At 38.3% G+C, this 27,407-nt stretch overlaps 1 protein-coding gene across 6 annotated transcripts in view; it reads left to right on the forward strand.

The window, feature by feature from the left end:
- The window catches only part of MYO1B (myosin IB), a 112,922-nt gene that overhangs the window by 73,333 nt on the left and 12,182 nt on the right, over positions 1-27,407 (forward strand). Inside the window, exons 14-27 of one of the 6 annotated variants that reach the window (XM_032692902.1) lie at positions 7,602-7,607; positions 9,248-9,352; positions 10,878-10,940; positions 11,675-11,875; positions 14,130-14,356; positions 14,533-14,733; positions 15,775-15,868; positions 16,311-16,460; positions 18,561-18,629; positions 20,291-20,377; positions 20,687-20,773; positions 23,473-23,559; positions 26,726-26,800; positions 27,209-27,343. In XM_032692902.1, coding sequence (XP_032548793.1) covers positions 7,602-7,607; positions 9,248-9,352; positions 10,878-10,940; positions 11,675-11,875; positions 14,130-14,356; positions 14,533-14,733; positions 15,775-15,868; positions 16,311-16,460; positions 18,561-18,629; positions 20,291-20,377; positions 20,687-20,773; positions 23,473-23,559; positions 26,726-26,800; positions 27,209-27,343 — 1,587 coding nt within the window. The remainder of the gene's footprint in view (positions 1-7,601; positions 7,608-9,247; positions 9,353-10,877; positions 10,941-11,674; positions 11,876-14,129; positions 14,357-14,532; positions 14,734-15,774; positions 15,869-16,310; positions 16,461-18,560; positions 18,630-20,290; positions 20,378-20,686; positions 20,774-23,472; positions 23,560-26,725; positions 26,801-27,208; positions 27,344-27,407) is intronic. The other 5 variants (XM_032692903.1, XM_032692900.1, XM_032692905.1 and 2 more) reach the window with 5 other exon arrangements.

Genomic DNA, 27,407 nt, shown 5'->3' on the forward strand with positions numbered 1-27,407 from the left:
ACAAAGCATTTTTGTTGGCAAAAATGCACTTAAAAGACTTCACTTATAAACCTGTGCAGTTTAAATGTCTAAGCTCTTTGACATGCTAATGGTGAAAAGACTTAAGTTAATCATGTTTCTACTCAGGAAGCGGGTAGGTTTTTTTATTAGTGCATGTTCTTTGACCTTAAGTGGCCTTGTGTCTTGGAAACAGAATTTATCCAAAACCATAGGTGTAGCAGGAGTGTTTTATATACATACAAAATATTTACACATGAAGCTTAGTACCATGAAATAAGTAGCAAGATATGTGTTTGCTGAAGGGCGATTTTAGGGTTTTTTTTTCCTTCAGTATTACACTTATCCATTAGGATTGCTGAAAGAATAAACTAATAATACTCTAGTTTATCTATTTTGTCCTGAGAGTCTCACTTAAAAGTTATTGGAATACATTATAGAGTAGTCTGACTTCCACTGCAAAACATTAGTTTGCCTGAGGTTTTTGAGGATTTTGTTTTATTTCATGATGGGCAAGGCAGACAATATTTCTTGGGCCTTATTCCTGTTGAGGGTGATTCCTTTGATCATCCTACAGTTCCTCCTGTAAGAAGAGTGAGTAAAGAAATCCACATTTACCATTCTAAGAGATCCTACACTTCACCTTCTTGAGGACAATAGCGGTCTTGTTCTCTTGTATACAAATTGAACCTTATATAAATGAGATTTGTTTCATCTGTTTTTGAGTGATTACTTTATTTACTATTCACTGTGATTTCTACAGTTTTCTGTAGTTTAAGCTGAAGTTAATTAACCAAGTATCTGGAGGTTTCTTGAAATTTAACAAAGGAAAAATAAGTGGAGTATTGAAAATGCTGGCATATACTCTTTGGAATTTGGTTTCTGCTAGTATATGTATCAAACACAGACTCCATTTTTCAGACAAACCCAAAGGCCATCCAAGAAAGCAGATATAAGAACTTGGCTGTCCAAAAATTCAGATTAGGGAATTTAAATCTATCAATAATCCTCAGCCTCTGTGGGTTTGGCTGATGTCATCAGCAAGCTTGGCTAAACTATCCACAGAATAGGTGCTGTAAACCTGTGTTTATTTTTGAATCCTGCCGTGCCCTTTGTGGTAAATTGTATGCTGGGACAAGGTTTGGAAAGTGAAACACTGAAATTTTGGGTGGCTCTGTGTGAATTATTTAGGGACTAGGATTAGTGTGCAAACGTAGGCTGCAGGACCAGGTTGGTTGTGAAACGCTGCTGGAGCTTGAGCAATGGATTGAAGCCTGACACTAATTGCTCCAAGTATGTTTATCCGTATTTTTGAGAGGCTGCATGTGTAGTCAGTCTGCAGTCTAGACTGTGATTTGAGATAGGGTAGGGATGATGGCTGGTGACACTAGGAATTTTAGAGCCAGCTCAATTCCAGACTTCCTGGGGTAGGTGTGAGGCTGGTCCCATTTTATTCCACGTTTGATTATGTATTTTTGGGCAGAAGTGGTTTCTGTATCTCTGCAAAATGTCAGGGTAGGGTTAGAGTGGGGTTTATGAGAAAGAAGTGAAGGCTGTAGGAGGAAGGTGACTGAGTGCCTGGCAGGTTTCAGCAGAGATGAGCAGAAGGCTCTCTCTGTTTGATTTGGGTGTTAGTTTTCTGTTGTGTACATTTCCTGTGTAGGCAAGAGCTAGGGGACGTAAAAATGAATGTCATGGAGCAATTGTCAATATTTCATCCTGCCTAGCCTTCATAGATAAAAATGTCTGTCTGTGCTAGTTGGCTTAAAGGCTTTTTTCTGAATATTCAGATGCCACTATGTAGCTGGTCCATATGATGGAGTTAATGATTTGGAGTCTTATGGAAGTTAAGGCTGCCAAACAAGGCTTATTGTTGAAATTTGCCAGCCCCCAAGAAGACAGTTTGAGAGTGTAAATGCTTTCTGCTCAGTCCCTTGGCAGAGCAGTTAGTTCTACATATTTTAGCCTGACAAGAAACTGGGATGTGCTGGCGATAGAGCTGCAGAAAGAGAGGGACTGTTTCCATTTGACCCTCAGATGTCTGCTGAGGGTTGACCTGAGGTGATGTGAATGCCTTGTCTTTGGTGACAGCATCTGACCAATTGCTTTTGCTCCAGGTACACAAGAACATGCAAAGACACAGCAGTATTCATCACACTCTGCGTAAACCCCAGAAGTAAATAAAAATATCATCAGAAAAAGAGCCAAACAAGCATTTTGATAGCACTTCTTTTTATTCATGGTGATTAGTTTGGTTCTTGTGTGTAAAAGTCCCTTGTAGTGACAGAAAGAAGTTTGGTCATGTTGCGTGTATTGTGCAAGGTGTTATTTGGACAGTGATAAAAAGCCAATATCCTTACTGAAGGAATCTGTTAGAAATATGAAGAAAGCAGTTTCATTATATTAATAAGTTCATAGTTGTGCTAGTTATCTGTTTTTAGTGGGAGGTAACTAAATAAAGAGGGGTAATCATTGAGAATACCTTTCTGAGATATTTAAGGTATGAAAAAATTGGGGTGTTACTTCCCCTTTTTCCATAAACCTGTATAACAGCTTGGTCTGGTTGCTGACTGGTTGCTTTGCCTTTTTCTGTCCTGTTGATTACATGAAGGAAATTACAGCTGCAGAGCATGCTGAGCTCTGAGAGATTGCCGCTGGCCCAGGGGCTTCCTCCAACACCCCAAAGGATTATTGTACAGGAGAAGGGTCTAGTTATTTGCTAGAAAGATGACATATCAGAGGAAAAAAATCCTACAGAAGGAAATTGACTCATCGGGATTTTTCTTTATCTTATTTTTTTTCTTTTTTCTTTTTTCTTTTTTTTTTTATTTATCTTTAGACTCTGGGAACCCTTTCTTCATGTCTTGAATTTGGCTATAACTCAGCCATGGATATCTGTTGATTTGGTAGTTGCCTTTATCCTCCAGACAGTAATTTCCAGCTGCTTTTTTCTAGCCTGTCTACCTTGCAACAGATTTCCTTTTTGAAATGGTTCAACCCTTTGCTGATGCCCATCAGCTTATCATAAACTGGCAAGTGGCAGTGCCAAAATGTGTGTATCCCGTCCCTCTATTCAATCTGATCGCCCAGGGCAAAGCCAATCTAGTGTGAAAGAGGAGAACTGAATTTTTCATCTATAATTGATCAATTATATCTGCTGGCAAGTGTTATGGAAGAGAGGAGCTTTACAGAGAGGGACCCTTGGTCCCATCTCCGAGGTGCTGTGGAGATTTAAAAATACAGTTAAAGCAATAATGTCCTTAAGCACTAGGATGCCCAGAAGCAGAGGTACATCCCAGGAAGTTAATCACCATTTAATTAATTGCATTATATTGTGAGTATTTAGAGAGGCTTATTTTGCAAAAGGCATGTTTATGAAGTAAATCCCATTGGCTGGCTGTTTACAGAGGAAATACTTGAAATGCTGGAGCAAATATACACAAATGCTCTGCTTCAGGTTGTGAGAATAATGTTTTGCCCTACAGCAGCTATTTCTGTCTTAGTAGAGGAATGGCTCTGATTATGTGGTAGGTTCTTGCCTATTTGTAATTCCTGTTGTCCCAGGACTGTAATTTATCAGGTTGAGTTTGTTGAAGTGATTGTACCTGGGTGTTCCCATGAATCACACGTGCATTGTGTGCACTGGAGTCGCAGTAGTTTCTTGCCCTTTTAAGTCCAAATTTGGTTTAGCCCTATGTGCCTGGACACCACAGCTGAGAGCAAGATGGATTTCAGAGTGCCTGGTTCTCTACCAGTGACAGTAGCATCAATAAGGACTGAAGTTGATTGAGCCACACAAATGTGGAAAATGGATAATCCCTGAAGCTTTGGCATGTATCTTTCTTGCTTCCATTAGATACACTGAAACATGGTTTGATTACAAATATGTGGAATATATATAGTAATATATATATATATGGAATATATATAGTTAAATGATATGCTTCTCTGGTTCTTTGCCTGTAGAGATATTGACACAAAAGCACAGAGCACCCTAATTTACAGAGGTGATTACTCAGATGTTGGTATATGTAAAGAGAAAAAAAGGATAAATATTGATAACATACCTTCACTAACATTGAAAAAAATTTGAAAAATTGTTATAACTGAATCACGTTATAACCGGGCCGTTGCTTTCTGAGATTAAAACAGTGTCTTTTTTCACTTTCTTTACATGCAACTTTCCCATTTTGCTGATTTTCACTTTTGTAGTTTCATCTCATAAACTCACATGCTTCTGTGGTCATACATAAAAATCCCTATCCCCAGACAACACAGTAGCATATAAATTGAATTTGCTGGTTGGTTTCATCCTTCATTCCACTATTCATCTCAGTGAAGCGAGTATGTTGGTCTTTTATCATCATCACTTTTGCCATCCGGCTTTTTCTCTAGGGGCCTGATGGAGCTACTTGGGGTCTCCTGCCTGTATTAGGAGGAGGTCAGAGACTTCTGTTGCCTGGAGCTGCAAAAATTACTCTGTGGGGCTATATGTGATAGAGCAAAAGTATCTCTGTATGTCTTTTTCCCTCCTCATATTGGTGTAAAGTTCATTTTAATGGCATTAGTCCTGTTGATTTCAACTAATTTTTCTTTCACGCGATGCTTTTCCTTTAAATACTTTTCATGTATTTTTTTAGTTTTATGTGTTCATATAATGTATTTGAAAAAGTATTGCTGGACACCTTTTTGTCAGTGTGGTTGTAGACTGAGCAATATGTAGATTTTTGAATTGGCCCTCAACAAAAACTGGTGTGATGAAAGATTAAGAAGGAAGAGGAGCTATTGAGAAACACCTGTAAGGTGTAATACTGATGATATAGCTGAGTCTGCAGATTCAGATCAACAACATCTGCTTGATTTGGGGAAAACAGTGGAGAGGACACAAGAAAATGGAACGTTTAATCTAGGACTGTATTAGGCAGGTGCAAGGTAGGAATTTATTCCTGCCTACTAGTATGGAAAAGTATCTGAGTTTCAATTTTAAGCAGGTATTGTAGTTGCTTTGTTGTCTTTGGAAATCACTGGGAAATGGGTACTCAAAAGTGAATTTGAATTCTGGACAGGGAGAGAAGTTTAGAAGGTATCTAGCATTGGACAGTAAAATGCCCTGTTTTAGATATTTTCTTTTCATAAATCTAGTGGAGACCTTTCTACTCGAGACCAGTAAGAGACCTTTTTTTTTTTTTTTTTGACAAAAATATTTTTATTTTGTCTGTTTCCCATTAGTATTTTGCTGGTATAAAAATGTATAAAGCCAGGAACGTTCATATATGTTTTTTCAGATGATTTTATGATACACGAGTGGAATGTTTCAAAGAAGAAGATAGGTAAAATATTATGGAACAAAGAATATTTTCCATAGACTTTCAAGCACCTGTATGCAATTCATGTAATAGCAGTGGTTCACAATAGAACTTTATAGCTTTTCATGATTGACTCTAACAACCTGAATGAGTAGAATGTCATGATCTACTTGTATATATAATCACTTTATTTTTGCATGGAGAAGAATTTTTTTAGAGTTCAAAACTTGTTATTCATGATATCCCACCCTGATGCCCAGTAGTTTGAAGGTTGGTAAGGAATAAAGCTGTATGAACAAGACACCATTATTTGTGAAGTGAGAAACATGGTGAAGTAGGCTTTGATTTTTGTCAGTGAATTTTTCTACTTGTCTAAATTTATTGTTGCATCTGATAAAAAGATTGAGAGGTTAAGCTAAGGGTGGTTGTTTGAACTGTATCTATAAATTTGACATGTCTTTAGGCGTATCTCAGGTGACATTCTGTTTCCCAGCACCTTTAATTTAATTTGAGAGAGTGGTTTTATCTTCCCCAAAGATTTTATTTTGTATTCCACGGTGATTTCAAAGGCGTACTTGGAAAGCCTGCCACAGAAATGCAGGAATGGAAGTGATGCCCTCAATGTTAAAGTAGCAGAATTACAGCCTGGAAGAGAGGCTGATACTTTGAGAAGATATACTCTTATTTTTTTCCCCAACATTTCCTAATATTTGAATTCACTAACTGCCCAAATTTTGGGGCTGACTGTGCTGCTTCTGTGTTGATCAACATGCTTTCTGTTGCTTAATGTGAGTGGTCAGAGCCTAAGGAACAGGTACAGTCTCTGGTGGCTGAGTACCTCCAACCTGTGTCTCCTGAATGGATTTAGTGATGTGCTGTCGCTGATATTGGTTATTCTCTACTGCCTTCTGAAAAACAATGTCAGAAGTCCTTTAGATCCCTTCTGGTTCTATTGTATTAATTTCTAGAAGCCTTCATTAAAATATTGGGGGACAATTCATTCGCGAGCATTCGTATATGCTTTGTGAAGCCCTTGTGTAATTGAAAATTGTAGATACTCATTAGGGCACATGGTGTGACCCTTGGGGATGGTCCTGTGCAGGGCTAAGGGTTGGACTCGATGATCCTTACGGGTGCCTTCCAACTCAGCATATTCTGTGATTCTGTAAGGGGGAATAAATGCACAATCTCACATTTGTCTAGAGATAAACACTCTGATTGGTTTCTCATACAGGGTTTCTTAAAACCTGTAAAAGGAAATGCCTCTTTCTGGAGCGTATTTAATTTGCCAAATGTCTTCTGGTCGGTTCAGAGTTAAGTGTTTTGAGAATTCCAGTAATTCCAAACATTTTCCCTCATTTTCTTTGCTGTAATTAACTGTTAGCCTTTTACTCTGTATCATTCATAAAGAATAATATTGCTGGTGCTCTTCAATAACTTTTTTCCTGGAACAGCAGTTTTCAGTGGCTTGGCAATGTCAAATAGAATTTCATAGCTCAAAGTGAGCGATTTGTGAAGAACTCTGTGGATTTTGGTTTGCCTTTTTTTGGCAAACCATAAATATCACAGATACACAACGAAGCGGGAAGACATCTAGCAATTACTTTAATGTATTGTTAATGACATTTTAGTTAGATGGTTTAGCTGGATTTGCTGTTCTGTTTCCATCCTCTTTTGATGACCAAGCCTGTATAATTTACGAGTGAAAAGTCCTGCAGCCCTTGTAATCAGAATAACATACTCCTGTGGAGAAACAGTCTCTCTGTATTGAGTGGCACCTTCCAGGCAGGAGGACACAGAGTGTATTTTACCCTTTCTCTTTGTCTAGGTGATGTGACAGCTGGGGTCCTTTTACTTCAAACTCAATATATCTGAAGTGATGGCCTTATCTGAATGTGTCAAATAAACTTATGCTCATTCTTCCTCCACTATTCTCTCTTCCCTTCCCCATTCTCCTCTCCTGTTGCTGAGATCTGCATACCCAAGGTTATATATATATGGCTTTTAGAGACCAAAGGTACATGGTGGTTTAGCGACAGGACAATGCAAGGGTGTTGTTCTGTGTTACACTCTGATGTGTCTCAATCTCGTGGTTTATTTGATAATATTTGGACAGTACCTAAAGATATGCTTATCTATGAAGGAGTAATACATAACATTTATGTAGTATTTTGCATTTTCAGTGATAAAAAGATTGATCTACTTGATGCACTAAATAAATGTTAATAGATGTATTCTGTGTTGTCATGGAAGTAGTATAAGTACTGACTGCAGTTTATTTAATTTCTTTTTCAACAGAATGCAGTAAGTATGACTTGTTTGCAGTGCTGATTTTGCTGCATGCCAAATTTTAACTCTCATCTAGAGCTATGCAAGTTTTGCAATCTGAGTGATAATTGCAGTTGGTGAGAGGGGCAGTTTGATGTGGCTGCAAAAGTTTGGTGATCAGCTATGATTTTGCTTCATCTAAAACTAAAATGACAAAAGTAATCTGTGCTACCTCAATATTTTCTAATCTGCTTGTGTGTTCTTAATCTCATTTAGCAGCCAGATCCATAATTTAAACCTTTAAATGATTGCAGTTGCCTTCAGTCATAAAAATTCTACCAGCATAAGTTGAGCTTCACAGGTATTGTACAACAGATTATTTGGTAGTGTAAAAAGGCATAGTGTTTTATTCTGCAAATTTTCAGTCTTCCTAAATAACAGGTGTTCTTGATGACTAGTTATTAAGAAAAGAAAATAAATATAGAGCAGGAGAGCGGTAACCCTAGAACCCCAAAGTCGAGAAAAGCAGCACCAGATATCCAAAAGTACTCTTGAGTGTAGTTATTTCTGCAGATATATATGGAATTATTACAATATTGATTACTCTTTCAAAAAACCAGTGAAGGTGCTGATTCCTTTTTTCTTTGAAACAGGCATTTTGACCTTGTCCTCAGAACGAGCACCTGGCCTCCAAACTGCACTCATTTAAGATAATGGCAATAAAGTGGTGAACCACAGCTTTTATGTTGCAGTCCTGGCCCTGGTGAACATAGCAGTAAAACTTCAGCTGCCTTGAGCGTGCGAGAGCTTTCCCTGTGGTATTGAAGGGCTTGGTGTGGCCATGGTCTCTGTTGCTGACGTGTGTCCCTGTGGAAGCATGCTGCTGTCGTGTCACAGCCCTGCTCCTGCAGCAGCCCTGCCCTGGGATATGGGGTAGGCTGCTGGGGCAGCAGTCACTGAGCAGTATTCCCGCTGCCCACCCTTCCTCCTGGGGTCTGCTCCAGTCTCCCCGGTCCCTTCTGCAAAGGGTCACACATCTGCTTGCTCCCTAACCCAGTTTTATATGCATTAGCCTTTTAGAGGATTTTTGGTTGATGAAGTTCATTTGTTTCCCATCATTTCAAGGGGCAATTACATGAGCGGTTTGTTGGCAGGGAGGAGGTGGGTTGACCTTTAGAGCCAATAATCTCTTAGCCCAGGCTCAGCTGCAACTGGAATAGCAGTTTGAGCCTCAGTCTGTAGTGAAATAGGATACTCTATTGGCTACTGAGTGGAAAAGAGCTAATGCTATCATTATAATTTTATTTATCAGACCCTCTGGGGACTACATTTTACATGTGGGGACAGATCAGTGCAGGCAAAACTTCTGTTGTTTATCCCCTGACACCACAGGTGCCCTTACGATTTATTCCAAGGAATTGATGTGCAGACATCATGAATAAAACCTACAGAGGATTTTGTCCCTCCCAATGGAGGGAGCTTCAGGGAAGGATTTGGTCTAGAATTTCCAAACTAATCATGATCTCAATCAAATATTACTCCGACCATCACATCACAAAACTGGAAGGAGTAGTTAATGCAGCAGCTTGTTGACTTGCAGCTGCTGCGGTAGCTTACTCCAGCTGAGTTCCAGGGTGTTTATACAACAGCAAACACAAACATGTTTTATCTGACAGGACAACAGCTTTGAGCAATTCATTATCAACTACTGTAATGAGAAGTTGCAGCAGATCTTCATTGAACTTACCCTCAAAGAAGAGCAGGAGGAGTACATCCGAGAGGTAATACTTGAATGGATCTTTCCTTATCCTCTCCTCTTTCTGTTGTCCCTGTAAAGATAAACAGGCATGCAGGCTGGAACTGCCTTTCAGGGAGCAGAGTCACTTTTTGACCACAGGACTGGCATGGAGCATGTTTGTGTAGGGCTATGTGGTTAGTTCCATTAAGCAAAAAATGCTGATTTGGGCTTTGTTGCACATTATGAGTTCTCCAGGTAAAAACCAGACCTAACTCTTATTCATGCATTGACAACAATGGCTGGCAGTTCTGAGCAAGGGCTAATTAATTTATTAGAAGACTAATATCACTTTCTTGTATTAGTGCCATTACCCTACAGTCTGTGTTTTGGGTTACCCAGACACTTCTGGGATGCACCTCAACAGCAGCCACAGCCAGTCCTTTTTCAAAGGGAATTGGCTGGCTAAAACAATAGCATGCAACATGAAAGAAACTACAAATAGAGTTCTGGTTCTGGTTTTCTTTCAGTTAAGTGTTGAAGGGAGCTGTGTGAGCTTTGTGGGTACATTTAAGATGTCCTTTGGAGTCCAGACTCTGGTGTTTGATGTTATTCTGTGAGTGGACATCAAGCTGAAGTTTTAATAGGTTTTAGCAGTATTCCACGTGATATACAGAGCTCAGACAACATACCAACTTGCAGCTGTAAAAACTGGCATATGCTGCCTGTACTCAAACTGGATGGATACCATTTTGCTGTATAAACATTCTTAAAAATTATGTAAAGTTCCTGCCTTATTATAATCCTGAGGATAACATGAAATTTCAGCATGTCTTTTTTCTTTTTGCATTCAGTGGTGAACCATCACTACTGCAATTTGGTTCTTGAATGATATTTCAAATGCTCTGAAAATAACTAAACTGTAAGAAGCACCGCAGAGTGCAAATTGAGAATGAAATTAGTATTTTCCTTCTTTTGGTCCTTTGGCCTATGAGTGTTACCTCGTGATGCATTGGCATCTCATCCTGGAAATTTTATTGCTGATATCTGAAAAAAGGATATTAAGAATATCTGAACAACAGCCAGACTCTGGATTTTTCAAATGGTCTCATCTAAATTTAGCCCTCTTTCTTCCTCCCATTTAAAAAAAACCCCAAAAACCAAAAAAAACCCCAACAAACAAAAACCCCACTAACTAAGAACTTTCAAATTTTGGTCTCAGATGCTCGCAGTGAAACTGGATGATTTCCTTCTAAGCAGTGGGAGCGTGGGCAGCGCGGTGCTGGGGGGGGAGGAGCCTGGCCCGGCGCCAGAGGAGTGCATGGGAAGCTGACACGGGCGGGGGGAAAGGAACGGAGAACAAGTTTGGCAGCCACTCAAGGACAGTCATTTTGCACAGGGAATGTTAGTAGTAGATGATTACATTTCTTAAAAAATAAAATTGTTGGTAAGCACATAGAATTAAGTTTGAAAGCAGTAACCTTGTTAGCTGGAATATAATTTTAATTGCCTAGAGGAAGAGCTCCCTTGATTGTTTTCCTATTCATATATTGATTTTTTTTTTTTAATAGGGGATTGAATGGACTAATATTGAATATTTCAACAATGCTATAATTTGTGACCTAATAGAAAATGTAAGTTGTATTCAAGAATATCTCTGATTATTAATGCATGGATTTAATTTATCTGTTAAGTCTGCATGCATCCTCACACACTTTAATTTTATGAAACAAGACATTTGTCATATTATTCATCTTATTTTGTACGGTAAAAGTTTATTTTACTAAAAAAAGGTGTTCTATAAAGCTACAGTTACTTTTTTAGAAATATTCAGCATCACCTATGGAAAAAAATACCAAAACTAAACAACTCTTAAATGTTTGCATTTACTGCTCTTTACAACAGCAGATATCACGTGCTACATTGTAAATAACATTTCTTTTTGTATGGAACCTAGAAAACTCAATGACATGTTACTGATGGCTTGAGGTACAGAAAGTACTTGTAACTAATAAGAAGACTTTCTATGGACTTAGTGTAGCAAGAAAAGAACAGTTTTTAACCATTAACATGAAATATATGATGGTTTTACACATAAACTGGCTACTTTCAGTTAAATTGGAGTTTCTACAGTCTGAGTAAATGGCACAAAACTTCAATGTGAATTTCAAGATTCATTAGCAGTCTTTCAAAAATGCAGGTGCTAAAAATCTGTTGGAAATGGTCATTAGGAAGAGAGCCAAGCTTTGAGGTGGCTTGAAGAATGTTCTTCTGGATAGCAGAGATCAAACAGGAGAACGGTCTCCTTTTTATGCCTTGATGGAATGTGATGGAAATAAGTACTAAAGCTCTTGTCTTGAAACTTCAGAACCAAACTGGAATCCTGGCCATGCTGGATGAAGAATGCCTGAGACCAGGAACTGTTACTGATGACACCTTTTTAGAAAAACTGAACCAAGTCTGTGCCACTCACCAGCATTTTGAGAGCAGGATGAGCAAGTGCTCCCGGTTCCTCAATGACACCTCCTTGCCCCACAGCTGCTTCAGGATTCAGCATTACGCTGGCAAGGTACCTGGTGAAGCAGGGAGTACGTGGTGTGTGGGGGCTGCTGTGGCTGATTAAAAAATCCAGACCTGTCTTAATCGTTTCTGTCTCAAGCCTAAGGTTTGGGATTTGGGCTGGAAGGTTTTCAGAAGTTATACAATGGTTGGGGCTGGAAGGGATCTTAAAGTTTATCCAGTTCCAATCCCCCTGCCATGGGCAGGGACACCTTCCACTAGACGAGGTTGCTGAGAGCTCCATCCAACCTGGGCTTTAACACTTCCAGGGATGGGACATCCACAGCTTCTGTGGGCAGCTCTCTCCAGTGTCTCACCACCCTCACACTAAAGAATTGCTACCTGATATCTGATCTAAACCAGCCCTCTGTCAGTGTAAAGCCATTACCCTTTGTCCTGTCACTACATGCCCTTGTACAAAGTCCTGCTGCTCTAGCTGAAAATCAAGGCCAGTTCTCTATTTTCATCATGTGCTTTAGTGCTGCTGCTTGTCTCTAGAAAGAAAACATTGTTTACAATGAGAAAAAATCATGCAAATTTGAAGGCAACATATTTTGGAGGACATGTTCTTTGTCACTGAAGTAGCTGCAGTCCTTAGTCATGTTGTTTGTACATTTGAAGGAACTGAGTTTGATATTCTGTGTATTTAAGCAGATGGAAGAGAAAGCTATACAGAGGGCTTGCAAAAGTATTTGCTTTTTACAAAATAAGCAATATGAATAAATATGAGTCTGACAGCTTTCAATGTGTAGTTCATTATGACTTTTTATTAATGAAAATCAAAATAATTAAATTGGTTGAGTGAAGACAATTTTTTTAAAAAAATTCAAAAGTAAATGTAGGGTTACAACTACACCTCTTGTCTGAATCTACTGAAGTGATAATTTCACAGAGCAGAGACTATTTGGAAAGTTTTTCATTTCCCTTGGACTGCTTAATACTTCTTAATATTTTCTCAATCTTACAATTTTGAATAGCTCAACAATTTGCTCAGTCAGAATAGTTCTGGAAATATCAGACTTTCAGTCTTTGAGGCAACCATTCATTAACTTAACATTATGTATTTACCAGGAAGATTTTGTAACTGCATATAATCTCACAGGGATTAATACATAGGTATTTCTTTGGTTGTCAAAATTCAAATTGAATTGAAAATACCCCAGTACTTTGGGAAGGACCGCACCCAAACTGTGCCTTAGCAGACACTGAGGATCCTCGATTGTTACGGGCATTCTCTTACCCAGCAGAGCAGCCAGTGAATTCCTCCTATTTTGGGAGGAATGTTGTTTTTCCATCCTCATCTGAGAACATTTTGATCTAGTCACTGGACAACAAAAATTTGACCCTCCTTTTATGAAATATAAGTAAGTTCATACGAACAGGTTCTTTTCAGTAGGGGCATTTACTACACCTGTCGGAACCAGAAACATGTTCTCCAAAGTAAAATGCTGCCTGAGTTCCCAGTGACTTGCTGTTGTGTAAAATATGGCTATGACAGTGCTAGTTTTATTCGGTATTCTGTGTACATAGCACATATCTATGCAGAACTGAGAAATCACGAAGCTGAAGAATCTGTATTACCAGCCAGATGACTTGTCACAATTAATCAAATAAGTTTCCTACCCTCAAAAATTAAAAAAACCAGTAGCAATCCGAGATCTGCGTGAAGTTCCCCTGGATGCCTCCTGGGTCTCCAGCTGCAGGTCAGACCTTTGTGTTCGTGCTTGTTGTTGTTGGACTGCTTTCCTGGTAGAAGTCCTTTAATATAACAGTCCCCTGAGGACTGCACAGCGAGCTGCTTGCTGCTGCAATAGCAAGAGGTGATATTTCATATTGTGTTTCAGTTAGGCAAATAATGTAAGCATTAGTAATTTGAAAGGAAAGGGTATTTTTGCTGTTGTGAGTCAAAAGAGAGGGAGAGAACCTTTTGTCAGCCAAAAAAAAGAGATTGGTTTGGAGTATGGCAGGTGGTGGTATATCAGTTACCACGTAAGAAGGGTTTGTCCCATTTCAGAAACCAGAATTGATCAACCCAGGGAACTGTTAGCAGTATGAGAAAATTCATCTTTCTCAGGTAGCATGTTCACAGAAATTTTATCCAACAAAAAGTCTTCCAAATGGCAGATTTAAAAAGAGAGCTGAAATGTCTTTTGTTTGTTTTGGATAGTGAGAAAGAGGGAGAAATTAATTTCTTGGGTCAATTTTGAACTGGCCTATGTTATAGTTCAAAACCTGCTCTGATGAGACTCTTCTCTATTTTTCAGGTTATGTACCAGGTGGAAGGATTTGTTGATAAAAATAATGATCTTCTGTACCGTGACCTCTCCCAGGCCATGTGGAAGGCCAACCACTCTCTCATCAAAGCACTGTTCCCAGAAGGTAACCCTGCTAAGATCAATCTAAAGAGACCACCAACAGCGGGTTCACAGTTCAAGGCTTCAGTTGCTACCCTGATGAAAAATCTCCAGACAAAAAATCCAAACTATATCAGGTAAATTACCCTATGGCAAAGCTTTGGTGAATTTTTTTTTGGTGAACTTAAAAAAAAGTCTTGATATCAAAGGATAAATGGATATACTATTGAAATATATGGCTTATGCTCACAAGAACAGTTGTTGACGTGTACAGCGCTGCGAAGGAGTGTCCCTTTTCGTTTTCCTTTTCCAGGTGCATTAAGCCTAATGACAAAAAGGCTGCACACATTTTCAATGATGCCCTGGTGTGTCACCAGATCCGCTACCTCGGTCTCCTGGAGAACGTCCGGGTCAGAAGAGCGGGTTACGCGTTCAGGCAGGCGTACGAGCCTTGCCTGGAAAGGTACAAAATGCTCTGTAAGCAGACGTGGCCCCACTGGAGAGGGCCAGCCAGGTAGGTAAACAGCAGTATTCTTACGTGTCCTGAGTGAAATTGCTGTCTTCCACGTGTTCCGATTTTTTTAAAATGTTTTGCATACATTGCAAAATGAACATATTGCAGCCTTTACTGATTTGGGTCTGAAAGAAAAGGTGAGAGAGAGAGAAAAAGATACTGGAGTGGAATCAAAATTACTAGGAGTCTGGAATGATCAGGAGGGCACTCTACCTTTAATAACCAACTTTCAAAGTGTAGGAGCACTCATTTCCTTGAAGACAGCCGTACAGTCTTCCTCTGTCCTTTCAAGGATGATTTTACATAGTGATTGGGGAACACTTAGGAGATAATACCTCTTGCAAATCAATTGTTTTAAGTATATACTTTTAAATTGCATAGTATTCACATGTATTTTTGCAAATAATATCTGGGGTAGGCAAATAAGCTTCTAATAATTCTTTTTGCATGTGACCACCAATAGCGTGCTTTAAATTTCTTTCATAATAGATTAACATCTTTACCTGCAATTTAAATCTTTAGGTTTTTAAATCTTTAGGTTACCAAGATAATGGTGGAAGTGCAGCAGTGATAACAATAGCATTATAATAATCATTGCAAAGATCTGCAAAATTCCTCTCTCCTCTTTTCTGTTAATGTTAATAAAATGCATTTGATAAGAGAGGAACACTAGCATCTGTCAAACTTGTCAGTCTGTGTTCCACATTTTGACATAAGTGTGAGAGCCCTTTTTCTTTTCTTTTCCTTTTAAGTAAAATAATTATAGATGTAAGAGGAAAAAATAGGCCATTGCTGATGCTGTAAAATAAAAATTGCTCTTATTTCATCAAATTATTCTGAATCTTTGCAGTGATTATTCTTGCCTTTAGCTAAATAACCAGTGAGTAAATGAGTTCAGTTTTCAATCTTCTTATGTCAAGTATTATTTAAGGGTTTAAAATATGCTTTCCTTTACTTTCCATAAATTAAACTGTGAATATGTAAACTAAGAAGTTTCAGCGCTGGGGGTCACGTTTGTTAAGCTCATTTACTCCTTCTTAGGGCTGGAGTAGAGGTGCTGTTTGATGAATTGGGAATCCCTGAAGAGGAATTTTCATTTGGTAGATCAAAGATATTCATCCGCAACCCAAGAACAGTAAGTGAAAAATGCCTTCTGCAAAATCCAACCCTCTCTCATGAGGACAGCCTGTTATGAGCTGCATCATTCACTACCTGGTTCCTACAGATTCTTCTGCCTCCAGTGCTTCAATATATCACTGTGAATGTAGCATTTAAAAAGGAACTTTTTAATGTAAGACCCATTAAAATCAGTGTGAATCAAGACTCTACAACAGCTGTCAGCCTTAATTTATTGTAACTTTTATGCACTGAGTTGTGACAGTGTATCTGCCACAAATCTTGGTGTATCTGCTTATAGCTCTGGAGATAAATAAAATAAAATGTGTCTGAGAGGGGACTTAAGTAAAGAAGAGACTTCTCTTACAATATCTGTGCTTATGGTTGTTTTTTTTTTTCCTTGTCTCTTCCTTCCTGCTCTTTTTCTTCCCATATCAAACCAAACCCTACCCCCCCCCCAGCTCTTCAAACTAGAAGATCTGAGAAAGCAGCGACTGGAGGACTTGGCTACTCTGATTGAAAAGATTTATAGAGGTTGGAAGTGCCGTACTCGCTTCTTGTTAATGAAAAAAAGCCAGATTGTGATTGCTTCCTGGGTCAGGAGATACGCAGTAAGATACTATCCTTACTAAATGGGGGGTTCTTTTCATTGTTTAATACCTTTCGTAGGATATTTTTCCTTGATAAGTATGGAGAGGTGTTGAAAGAATTCAATTTTATGTTAATATTTAGGTACCAATAGTGTGAATAAAGACAATTAAGTTTCTATAGACTACTATTAAGTGTTTACATTTTGCTTGCTCTTAAAGAATTAAAAAACTCACCAGAGTCTTTTAACTCTGGGAGATCAGGATTTTGACTTCTGTGGCCCAGCTGGGAACAGTCTTTTTCATTCATCTAAAATGCTGTGCTGCCTGACATTTACAGTGCTTTCAAAACATATGGTTAATGTGTAAAAAATGTTCAGTAATATACATGTGCAGTTCTGTGGAATTCAGTCATTCCTAAACCTTTTTGTATTTTTGCCTTATTTGGAACCTTTGCATTTGAGGCTCAAGAATGCTGCTTCTGAGGATCCCAGGGATTTATTTTAATTATAACTCCTAAGACTTGTAATTCAGTATCGTTATTGATACAGTTCTAAAGCAGTTTCAAATCTGTCTGTGGACTGGGTGTCCATGAACTGTATAACAGCCCTGTTATACGACTCTTCCATGTCTTTTTGTCAGTTACTAAATAATATTGACATATATGATAAAACAGATTTATTTGTTTTTAAATTTGAAACCCATTCTTAAACATCTCAACTGCATTTTGTTAGAGAATAGCACAAGCATATCAGAAAGCTTGGTAAAACATGGAAAAAAGTCTTCTTAAACTACATGTTGCAGAGTTGACAATCTGTTTTTCAGTTGACAAGCACTTCTGTTTGTCATCTTGAAAGCCATTAGTGTTTGGTTCACTTCTCTTGGATAATTAAAGGGAGATAATTTGGAAAAAGTATGAATAAATGCTTTTTTATTGTAAAAACTCCTCTCTCTGAAGTTGTGTGATTGAATGCACCACTTCTACAAACCACATCGTTACAGAATTGCATTGTGCCCATATGGCTTCATTATGATCTCATGAAATCTTAATCAATTTCAAATGGAGTTACTGCGACTAGATTGGTGCAGCTTTAAATATGAAGAAATGAAAACAAATACATGACCAAGCACTGTGGATTTCTTAACTGTAAACCTTTATTGGGTCACTGGTGAAACATGGCAGCAGTTGTCTTACTAGTTACAGGTGATGATTAAGACATTTCCTCAACCTCTTCATGTAGATGGGAGGCACCATTCTCCTAACCCAACGTGACTGTTAGGCACGTGCTCTGGAAGGTTTTGTAATTAATCCCTTGCATGAAGAAAGCTTTTTGACAACTCCTTGTGCTGGAGGCTTGACTCAAGGATCTGCAGACACTTGCCTGTCTGTCCCCTTGCAAGGCGTGACAGACGTCAGTCATGGCATGAATGTGGCCTAGAGTGGACTCTCTCCAGCTTGCTCACAGAGATGTTCACTGTCGTTGAGTGGACTGAGAGTATAAAAGTATAAAAAAGTATAAAAGCCTTGTTACAAAGTGTGTCAAACTGAGTATTACGCTAAACACTGGAGAACTGAGCTTTTTAGAAGGAAAATGTTTGCCTGTCCAGGGAATTTATTGTTCAGACTAGCGTACCTGAATAATACTCCAGCATTTCATTCAGGAATCCACGGTTTTGGGGTTTTTCCTGTTCCTAAGTTATCATCAGCATTTGGTATAATAAAGGGTCTGCGGGTAACAGGAACAGTGTAAGTCTTATGAAAAGGTGGTAAAAAGCTTAGCCAACAAACCTGAGCATTTGTGACAGTTTGTGTGCTACTCTGGTGGTAGGAAAGACAAATAAAGCTGTTACTGTTAGCATTTAATCTGCATTTGTGCTGCTGACCATGAACTTAGTGTTTCTGTAAACAGAGTGTGACATTGTCCACGCAGCATTGTTGGTGTGCTTTGTTTCCCCTCGAGTTGGACACAGAATCTACACTCTGATCTGCTCAGTCAAAAGTTGTTCACTTTTTACATTTATCCTGAAGCATATTGTCAAATGTTAGTAATGAAATATTTACTATGCAGTATTTTACAGTTGCAATATTCTGTTCTAAGCATCGTGTATTTATTTCCAATACAGCAACAAAAAAGGTATCAGAAGATAAAGAGTTCAGCTATCATAGTACAGTCCTACATCAGAGGATGGAAGGTGAGTTTCCTGTTACTGCTGCAGCTGTCTCTGTGTGATGAGGTAAGGAGCAGGTCAGAAAATACATTCCAAATGCTCTGATACTCCTGCCTTTTGTGCCTTCTATCCATGGAGCTGTGGCTGTGCTGTAGCCATTGCTAAGCACTCATGTTTGCTGTAGAAGAGGTGAGTTTGGGACATCTGCATTTGCTTCCTGGGCTATAAATCCCTGCAAACACTGCAAGTGGAATTCTGGGACCACACTAATCTACTGGGTTATCCTTGAGGCATCTTCTGCCAAAGAATTTAGAGAGAGGAGGCCTCTTTACAGGGGCTTTAGTGTGAATAAATGAGTCTGGTGATCAGAGCACACATAGGTACATGCTAATCAGGCAGCCCAGCAGCTCCAAAGCAGGATGCTCTGGGACTCTGCCACTGGTCTTATGCAAATGGTGGCATTGGAATGATTTGATAAGAAATAAGTTGTGATTGACAGTTATTTTACAGTTAACAGGATTCTCAGAGAATAAAAAAAATTGAAAGCCGGTTTAAAATAAAGAGTTTGGGTTGTCCGGGCAGTATGTTACTTGGGTTAAGTCTTCAATTCTCCTCTGTCTGCTAAGAGGAGGAGTGTAAATGTTGAACAAGTAGTTATTTGCTATTGGCTTGTCCTCTGCTTCAATTTGCTATAACTTTGCTTCTTCTCTGAGAGGTTTGTACTTTGTGAAGGGATAATTCTGCAGCCACTGTAGAGATTTAAGGAGTGATGCTTTAATAAGAGGTAAAAATGAGGTTAACAGCTCACATGAAAGCAGCCACAGTGCTCAAAGCAACCATTGCTGTCCAGCTTCAGAAAAATTGACCCTGGGCTCCTCTGTTTTCTTATTAACTCTTCTCTACCCTGCTAAAGATGTCTGTCCCCTCTATTTAAGGAATAGAGAACTGCCTTTAGTTCTGGAGCCAGTTTCCTTCGTGTCAGACAGGGAAGGGGCTGCAGTTTCTAGCTATTGGTGTAGACAGCCCTCTCCTGCCTGGAAGGCTTTAAAGTTTGCCAGGAATAAGCTAGAGTAATTTGATTTTGCTATTTTTCTTGATTTTTACTTTGTCTTTATTATTTTGTTTAAATGAGTTAAAAATATCCTTTCGGTCTTTCTATTGATGTGCTGTCTTTTCCCATGAGTGTTATTTGAAGAAAACTGGGTTAAAAGCATCATCTTGAGTTATGGTTTTCTGTTTGCCATTGGAGAACAAGCTCTTTTGCAGTAGCATTACTGTGCATGAAAGCCTGGTATGACAGCAGCCTTTAGTGTGACCTAAAGCCAGGCAATTTACTTGTGATTTATTCTTTATTGCAGCCTAAATGGGTAAGACGTTTTCGGTGTGGAGAAGAAGTATTGTTGCCATTGTGCAAACAGACGTATAGATATCTCAAATAATGTAGCAAATCTGGGAGAAAACTGAACATTGAACTAAGATGCCCTGAAATGCCGGTCCCAAGCTCTCTCATGTGCACAGAATCCTCCCTAGAACAGCAGATGTTACGCTGTGTGCCATTTGTGAAAGTATTTGTTTGAGGATTTGGAGGTGTTGTTTTTTGGTTTTGCCTAGATTTACAGGTTGCAGTGCCTTAGTTTAGAATCATAAAAATTAGTTAGTAAAATAATGTTTTCAACTGTCTGCAGGCTCGGAAACTTCTTCGGGAGCTTAAGCATCTGAAGCGCTGTAATGAGGCTGCCACGATAATTGCCGCCTATTGGCACGGTACTCAGGTGAGAACAGGGCAATAAACTGTGCCCTTAAATGTCGCCGTATGGAATGAAGAAGGCCCTTCAGGATGGTTATCTGTGAATATTTGCAGTGGCTTTAACTGCTCTTACTGCTTATACCGGTTTTTTTTTTTTTGTTTCTCTTTGCTGCTAACTCGTTTTAGCTACCGCAGCCTGGGAAGCTGGGACACGCTTTAATATTTGCTGTTTGTAGTGACTGGTTTTCTTTCTTTCTTTCTTGCACCAGTGGGAACTTGCAGTAACCTTTTCTTTCCTAAGCTTCTCTATATCCTATTTTCAAATGCATCACAGGCACGAGGGGAACTGAGACGACTGAAAGAGGAGGCTAGAAATAAACATGCTATTGCTGTTATTTGGGCTTGCTGGCTTGGATATAAGGTACTTCATGCACAAATCACATGCCACCCTTCATTACCCAACAATATCAACATTTAATTAGTACTAAATAGTGAGAATTAACGACTAATACAATTCACTCTTAAATAATAGAGCATGATCATCGATTCCTTCCATTTCCATTCATACCACCCTTAATAAATCTGATAGCATTCTGTATGCCAGTTTTTTTTTGTAGAGTAGGAAATTCTTTGCATGGCAACCAAGTAAAGATTTGCACTAACAAGCCATTAGACTAGATTAAAAATGACTAGACTACAGTATTCTCAAATTAGGGAATGCATTTAACTACATGTGAATATGCAAAGCATGATTTGTGGGGGGAGAGAAGGTCGGGGTTTTTTGGTGTCTTTCCCCCCAGCCCCCAACAAGTGCTTTCAGTGACACTGTGTTAGTGGTCCAATTGAGATTTTCACCAGGCTGTATAATCTGCATCATGGACAGTCTTCATCTACAAGTTCAAAACAACGCTATTTTTTTAAATTTTAGTTTTAATTGGTTTAATTGATTCTCTGGCTGTGATTTGAACCAGTAAGAAAATTTCAGTAAGTACAAGTAAAGCACAATTTTATGAGCTGGTCTTTTAGCAGAAAATGATGTTAGTTTGCAATTCTAAACTTACAGCCCTAGAAAAATCCCAGGAATTCCAGCATCAGCTGTTTGTTTTCAAAAGCAAAGTCCCACTGAAAGATTCTTGCTAATCCCCAGCCTGTAGTTGTGGGTTATGTGAACATTTGAAATGCTGCTCACTAGAGGTCAAAAATGTATTGGTTTCAATTAGTAAATTCCTAATTTAGTGGCAAACCATATTCAGTAAATACATTAAATTTTAAATATTTTTCAGTTATTATTTAAGTTAGGGGGCAGATGTCAGAACACCTTGCCAACTAGAAGGAGAAATGTGCTCAAATTGCATCTGGAGTATAATGCTAAGTTTGACCTTGGCTATTTTTATATAAATCTGTTAGATTTCTAGTGAAATGGCAGCCCTGTGAATCCAAACAAGCATGTACAAAATTTCCTTCATACTAGAGAGCCTCTGGAACTTTTCACTTCTAGCTTGATATTTAGGTAACTGCACAGTTCGACAGACACACTGCTTCCTCTACATTCATTTAAGCACAATGCATTGAGAATTTATTTTTAACCAGAGTTCCTTTCACCAAAAAATCACTCAGTACTGCAGAATTGATATTTATTTTCCTAGGTTTAAGGTGTTCTTTAGAATTAAAAGATATCTCCAGAAAGTGGATGCAATAGTCTTAACTCTGTTAAAGCTCCTCATATAAATGTTTAGTAGATTTGGACAATTTTTAACATGGCTTTAGTAATTATTTTTATCAATTGGCTCACAGGAATTTATGAAAAATTGTCTCCTTATTCCTTAAATATAAATAGTTGAAATATAATAATATATATATATATCTAAAGTTGATAATCTAAATTGAATTAATATTTGAAAAACAATTAGTCTCTGATAAGAGAGACGACTTTTTATTGGTGTGATACTTTATCTTCTTCCAGAGGAATATGTGGAACAAAAATTTCTAGAAGTTATCATCAGAAATCACTTGCTTTATAACCTCCCCCCCCCAAAAAAAAAACCAACAAAAAAACCCAAGAGTGAACTTCAAGTACTCAAGTTTCCTTCCTTTTCACAAGACAGGCATTAGCTTTGCATAGTTGTTGTTTTTACATTGCTGTGTAGTAGGAGCTTTTCTTCCCGGCAGATGAGTGTAATCTTAGAGTCTACACCTAACACACATTAACCTTTCCAGCTGCATCAGAGGAGCGTGACTGGCACAGGCTGGAACTGTGCTGCACAAGTCTGATAACTTGTAACTTGACAAGTGCAGATATATGGCAAGAGCTGCTGTGACTGAGCCTGTAATGCTGGAACTCTTCCTTTTACTTGAACGTTGTCATCAGGTACTACTGATATCTCCTAAAATGTGGCATTCTGTTAGGTTGCCCACACATGCCTTTGTGGTTAGAATACTTTGTGAATTGCTTTCCTAAGAGGGAATGATTTATGAAAGGTAGGTAGGTGCCTCCCTCTTTGTACATGAGGAATGCACTAGGTTTGGGGGCTTCTACCCCTTAATTCCATAGGCAGACATAATTTACCAGGCTGGAGAATTTTTTTTTTTTAAATACATAAAGGTCAAAATAAAAAATAACCTCCAGAATAAAAGCTCTCATTACAATGCTGGAAAGTCATCGTGACATACGTGGTTTCAGAGCTGATTCTGTTCTGCCCAGGCACTTGCCAGTGAAAGAAGTGACTAGGTAGTGAGATTTTGGTAAGTCTTGATTTGCATACGCATCATTTTGATCATGAAACTGCAGGCAAAGCTCTCCGATTAGAATCGAGTTATGGGATTCTTACCACTGACAGGGAGTTGGGCACAGAAGAGAAGGAGAGGAATGCTGATAGTAATAGATCAGACAAAATTCTTACCTGTACCTGCCACTTAAACAGCAGTGGAAGCTTTTTTGACCTTCTGTGTGGCTTCACACCAATTCACACTGACACCTTGGGTGTTAAAGGTTGAATGCTGTCCTTCCATCTTTTTATCCCTTGGTTGTAAGTTGGCTGTTTTGTTTGGGAGAGGCCGTTTCCTGGTTGATGTGCTACCTGCATCGGGCTGTCTCTTTTGTTCACTATCTAAACCTTTTAGGCTCGAAGGGAGTTGAAACGCTTGAAGGAGGAGGCTAGGCGTAAGCATGCTGTTGCAGTCATTTGGGCTTACTGGCTTGGACTGAAGGTACTTTCTCAAACACTCCCATCTGTCAACGTGAACTCAATAAAGCGTGGCATCTTACTAACTCAAGCAGTTGTGTGGGCTCACAAGTAGGGATGTTTTTTTTTTACAGAGAATTCCATTGTTTAATTTTGTCATGGACTTTGCTGAAAAATTCATAAGCTGAAAATGCCTCGTTTACAGCAGCATTTAGGCATCGGGTGTTTTTTGTCATATCAGGAATTGCAGTTTTCAAGTGAAAGACAAATGTCAGATTAAAGGACTCTATTACAGTTGTTGACTTAAAAAACCTGACCTACATTGGCAAAGGTCCTATCTGTAAAGATTACAAGGATGTATTTTCTTATTGTGACCTCTGCTTGTTTGAATGGGAAGTGGGGTGCAGATGTCTGACTCTCACTGCTGCTCACATTAGACCCCTGACCCCAGTGTCGAGGGCACAGTGTAAAACTAATGAAAGGTCCTGTTGCATCCAGCAGCCTTTTTGGGGCGTGGCATTGCATGCAGCTACCTATACCTTGTGACAGCCATGAATTCCCAGAAAAATTGAGATGTACAAAAGTCTTCTGTTTTCCATCCCTTGCTTTCAAGGACTGGTTGGCAAAAGAAAACACATCTGTAATCTGGAAAAATGTAGTTCTGCTCTGTAAATAGACTATGAAAATGGCATCTTGAGAGGTTTCGGGTCTGTGCCCAAACGATTTACATAACACAGTTTTACACATGCAGTCCTGAAGAGCTGCGGAAATCTGAATCAGTTTTGTTTGGCTGGGAGTGCCTTCTGCTAATAGGGATATTGTAGACTACAGAAAAATAAAAGGAACAATTTATGTGATAATACAGAGTAAAGTTCAGCTCTCATATTCTTATATTCATCCCAACAATGATGAAATGGGAAAAATAGTTAGAAAACGTAAAATTGTTTATAATACATGTTAATTTGTATTTAAAAAAAAAAAATGGGCATTACAATACATACATGGAAACCAGAGCTGGAAAATACAAAGGAGCCATTTTAAGAAGTCATTCTGCAGATCAGAATCACACTTTCACACTTCAGGTACTACTGCCAAAGTGGGTCTGTTTTTATGATTTTAAAACAAGAAAATGTCCCTCCTGAGAACTCAGAGGCCGTTTTATATCAAACAGCAACATTTAAATGAAAACTGATGAACGCAAAACATTTACGGAGCATTACAGCAGGAATATGTTTCTGCCTGTCTGTGGTGTGGTTTTTGATGTATTTGTTAAATCATGTAAGTGGCATTTCCAATTTCTATCTCACCTGAAATACGCAGATTTTTCTGAATGCAGCCCTAGTCTGTCATTCCAATACATCACTGTTAGCACAGGTAATTTGATGGCAAAGTATTTTCACCCATGACATATAAAGCTGAAGATTTAAAGCTGATACAAATGATCGAGATTAAACCATTAATTGTTGAGGATTTTATTGGTTTGTTGTTTTTTGGTTTTGTTTGTTTGTTTGGTTTTTTTTAATTGTATGATAAGTAGATTTTAATAGCATTTGTGGTAGTTTGCAGATTTAGGCTTTTCTGGAGCAGCTTGCATTTCTCAGTGCTTGCTTTGCAGCTTCCTTGCAGCACCAATAGGATGTGTGGGTGTATATTAGTCCCTTTGTTCCAAATTAATTTGCACACCTTGCAGCTTACAAAGAATAATATAAAGCAAGATCATTAAAGAGAGACTGTGAGAACATGGTGAGATTTGGAATGATTGTGGTTGGAGTGGCTTTGAGTGTGTTAATTTCCATCCCTGAATAAGTAATAAAGTATGTACACTAATTACAGAGAACTAAACCTGACAGAAAATGAGTGAATAAGAACTCTAATAATTTCTCTTACAAAGAAAGGAGGAAAAAGTTCTATGCTGAATTTGCATAGAATGATGACAGCTGAATGCTGCCAGTTTTGTTGATGCACCTTAATGCATAATCAAGCAAAACTTGTTTATCTGTGGGGTGGTTTTGATCCCAAAATGGTGACAGATTCTTGCTTTCCAAATGCTGGCTTATTTTAAAATGCATGGGGTGAAAGGAGTGCCAGGGTAAGCCAAGGAAATTCTTTTTCTATAAGTTGATGTGGGGTTTTATTCTATGGGTTTCCCTTTATTTTCTGGTTACAGATAATCCAGCAACACATAGTGAGTTAGCTAAAACCACTAAATTTTGCTGTGGGGTGAATTATGCAAAGCCACAATGTTTTCCCTGGGTTTTGCCCAAAACTCATAATAGGTGTTGCAGGCTGTGCCAAACTATAAAAAAAAGAGTTGGGGGATGTTTCAGTTGACTTGATGTGAACCTGGGAGTCACATAAAACTGCAAACCCGTCAGGCTCTCTCAAATTGCCTTTTCTGAATTTTGATCTATGCTAATCAGCACTGATAGAAATACAAGGGGCAAAACAAGTACTCTGAAGCCTGCATTTCCAAGCATATCCTAAAAATTAGTATCACCTGCAAAAATTATTCTCACCGATCACTTTTTTGATTTTTGTTTTTCTAAATAAATTTTAGGAGCAAATATCAAGCTTGCTGACATTAAGCAACCTTTGTGTTAATTCTCTGCTCTTATCAAGCACCAAAATCTTATTTTTGTTTTGGAATGAAGACTGCTTGTGTGAAAAGAACTTTTTTAATGCAGAAGTCTGCTCTGAAAAAAAAAATCCCTTTTTTATTTTAGAAAAGTCTGTGTATTAAGAATCTTAAAAGGAGAAAAATCAAAAAAGTTCACCAATTAACTCTGTATGTAACATCAAATCAGCATCACTTCAGACACAAGAAAATTATATCACTGAATGTACCTCACTTTTTTCAATCCAACTTTATACAAAAGCATATTGAACATCAATTAATACTGTGAATTCAACAATGTTTGAATCGCTTGCCTTTTTGGAGGGAAGTATTTCAGATTCCTTGTTAAATTTGCAAATGATTGAACTCAGGTCAGCCGAGGTATCTTTCAGACTTCTTGGTCCATGGTCTGTTTCATATATTTTAAGTGTACCCAGGTAATGTTCCTATTTCTGAGAACCTTTTGCATGTATTTATGCTTGTTTTAGTATTTTCTGCCATATACCTTTATAAAAGAGTACCTGTGCAAACGAATCCATTCTTTGTATTCACTTTGAGGGTTTGTTTAACTTTCCAGGTCCGTAGAGAGTACAGGAAATTCTTCAGAGCCAATGCTGGAAGAAAAATTTATGAATTTACCCTTCAGAGACTTGTATGTATATATCCATACAAAGCACATCTACATTTTCTGTGTTTTTTTTAATTTTCTATCAAATGTAACAGCTGTGTTATGGCCTTGATAGTCTTTGCAAGGAAATGTCCAAGCTAAGCATATGGAAAACTGACAAGTTAATATTCTGACATTGTAAAGAAAGGCTAGTGATAGTATTGTAGGTGTAAGAATGGTGCTAAGTATTTGCCATACTTCTGTAAGTATTTTACACATAAATCTGCATTTCTCAATATACCTGGCTTTTTAAATCCCTATTCAGGTTTATGAGAGCTGAGTTGCAGTTTGGTAACTGTATTTTTAATCACAGAGCATCTGCTTTTCTTCGTATATTTCAATAACCTTGATATTTGAACATTAATAAAACATCTTGTTTCAATTTTATCACAGATGCAAAAATACTTCCTGGAAATGAAGAAAAAGATGCCTTCTTTATCACCAATAGATAAAAACTGGCCAGCGAGGCCTTACCTTTTCTTGGATTCAACTCACAAGGAACTAAAGAGGATTTTCCATTTGTGGAGGGTAGGACACATTCTGATCCAGTCTGTACAGAACTTCTTCATGTGATTTTCAACAGTTCACAAAG

This window comes from Chiroxiphia lanceolata, chromosome 7, assembly GCF_009829145.1.
Source record: "Chiroxiphia lanceolata isolate bChiLan1 chromosome 7, bChiLan1.pri, whole genome shotgun sequence".
Lineage (NCBI taxonomy): Eukaryota > Metazoa > Chordata > Aves > Passeriformes > Pipridae > Chiroxiphia > Chiroxiphia lanceolata.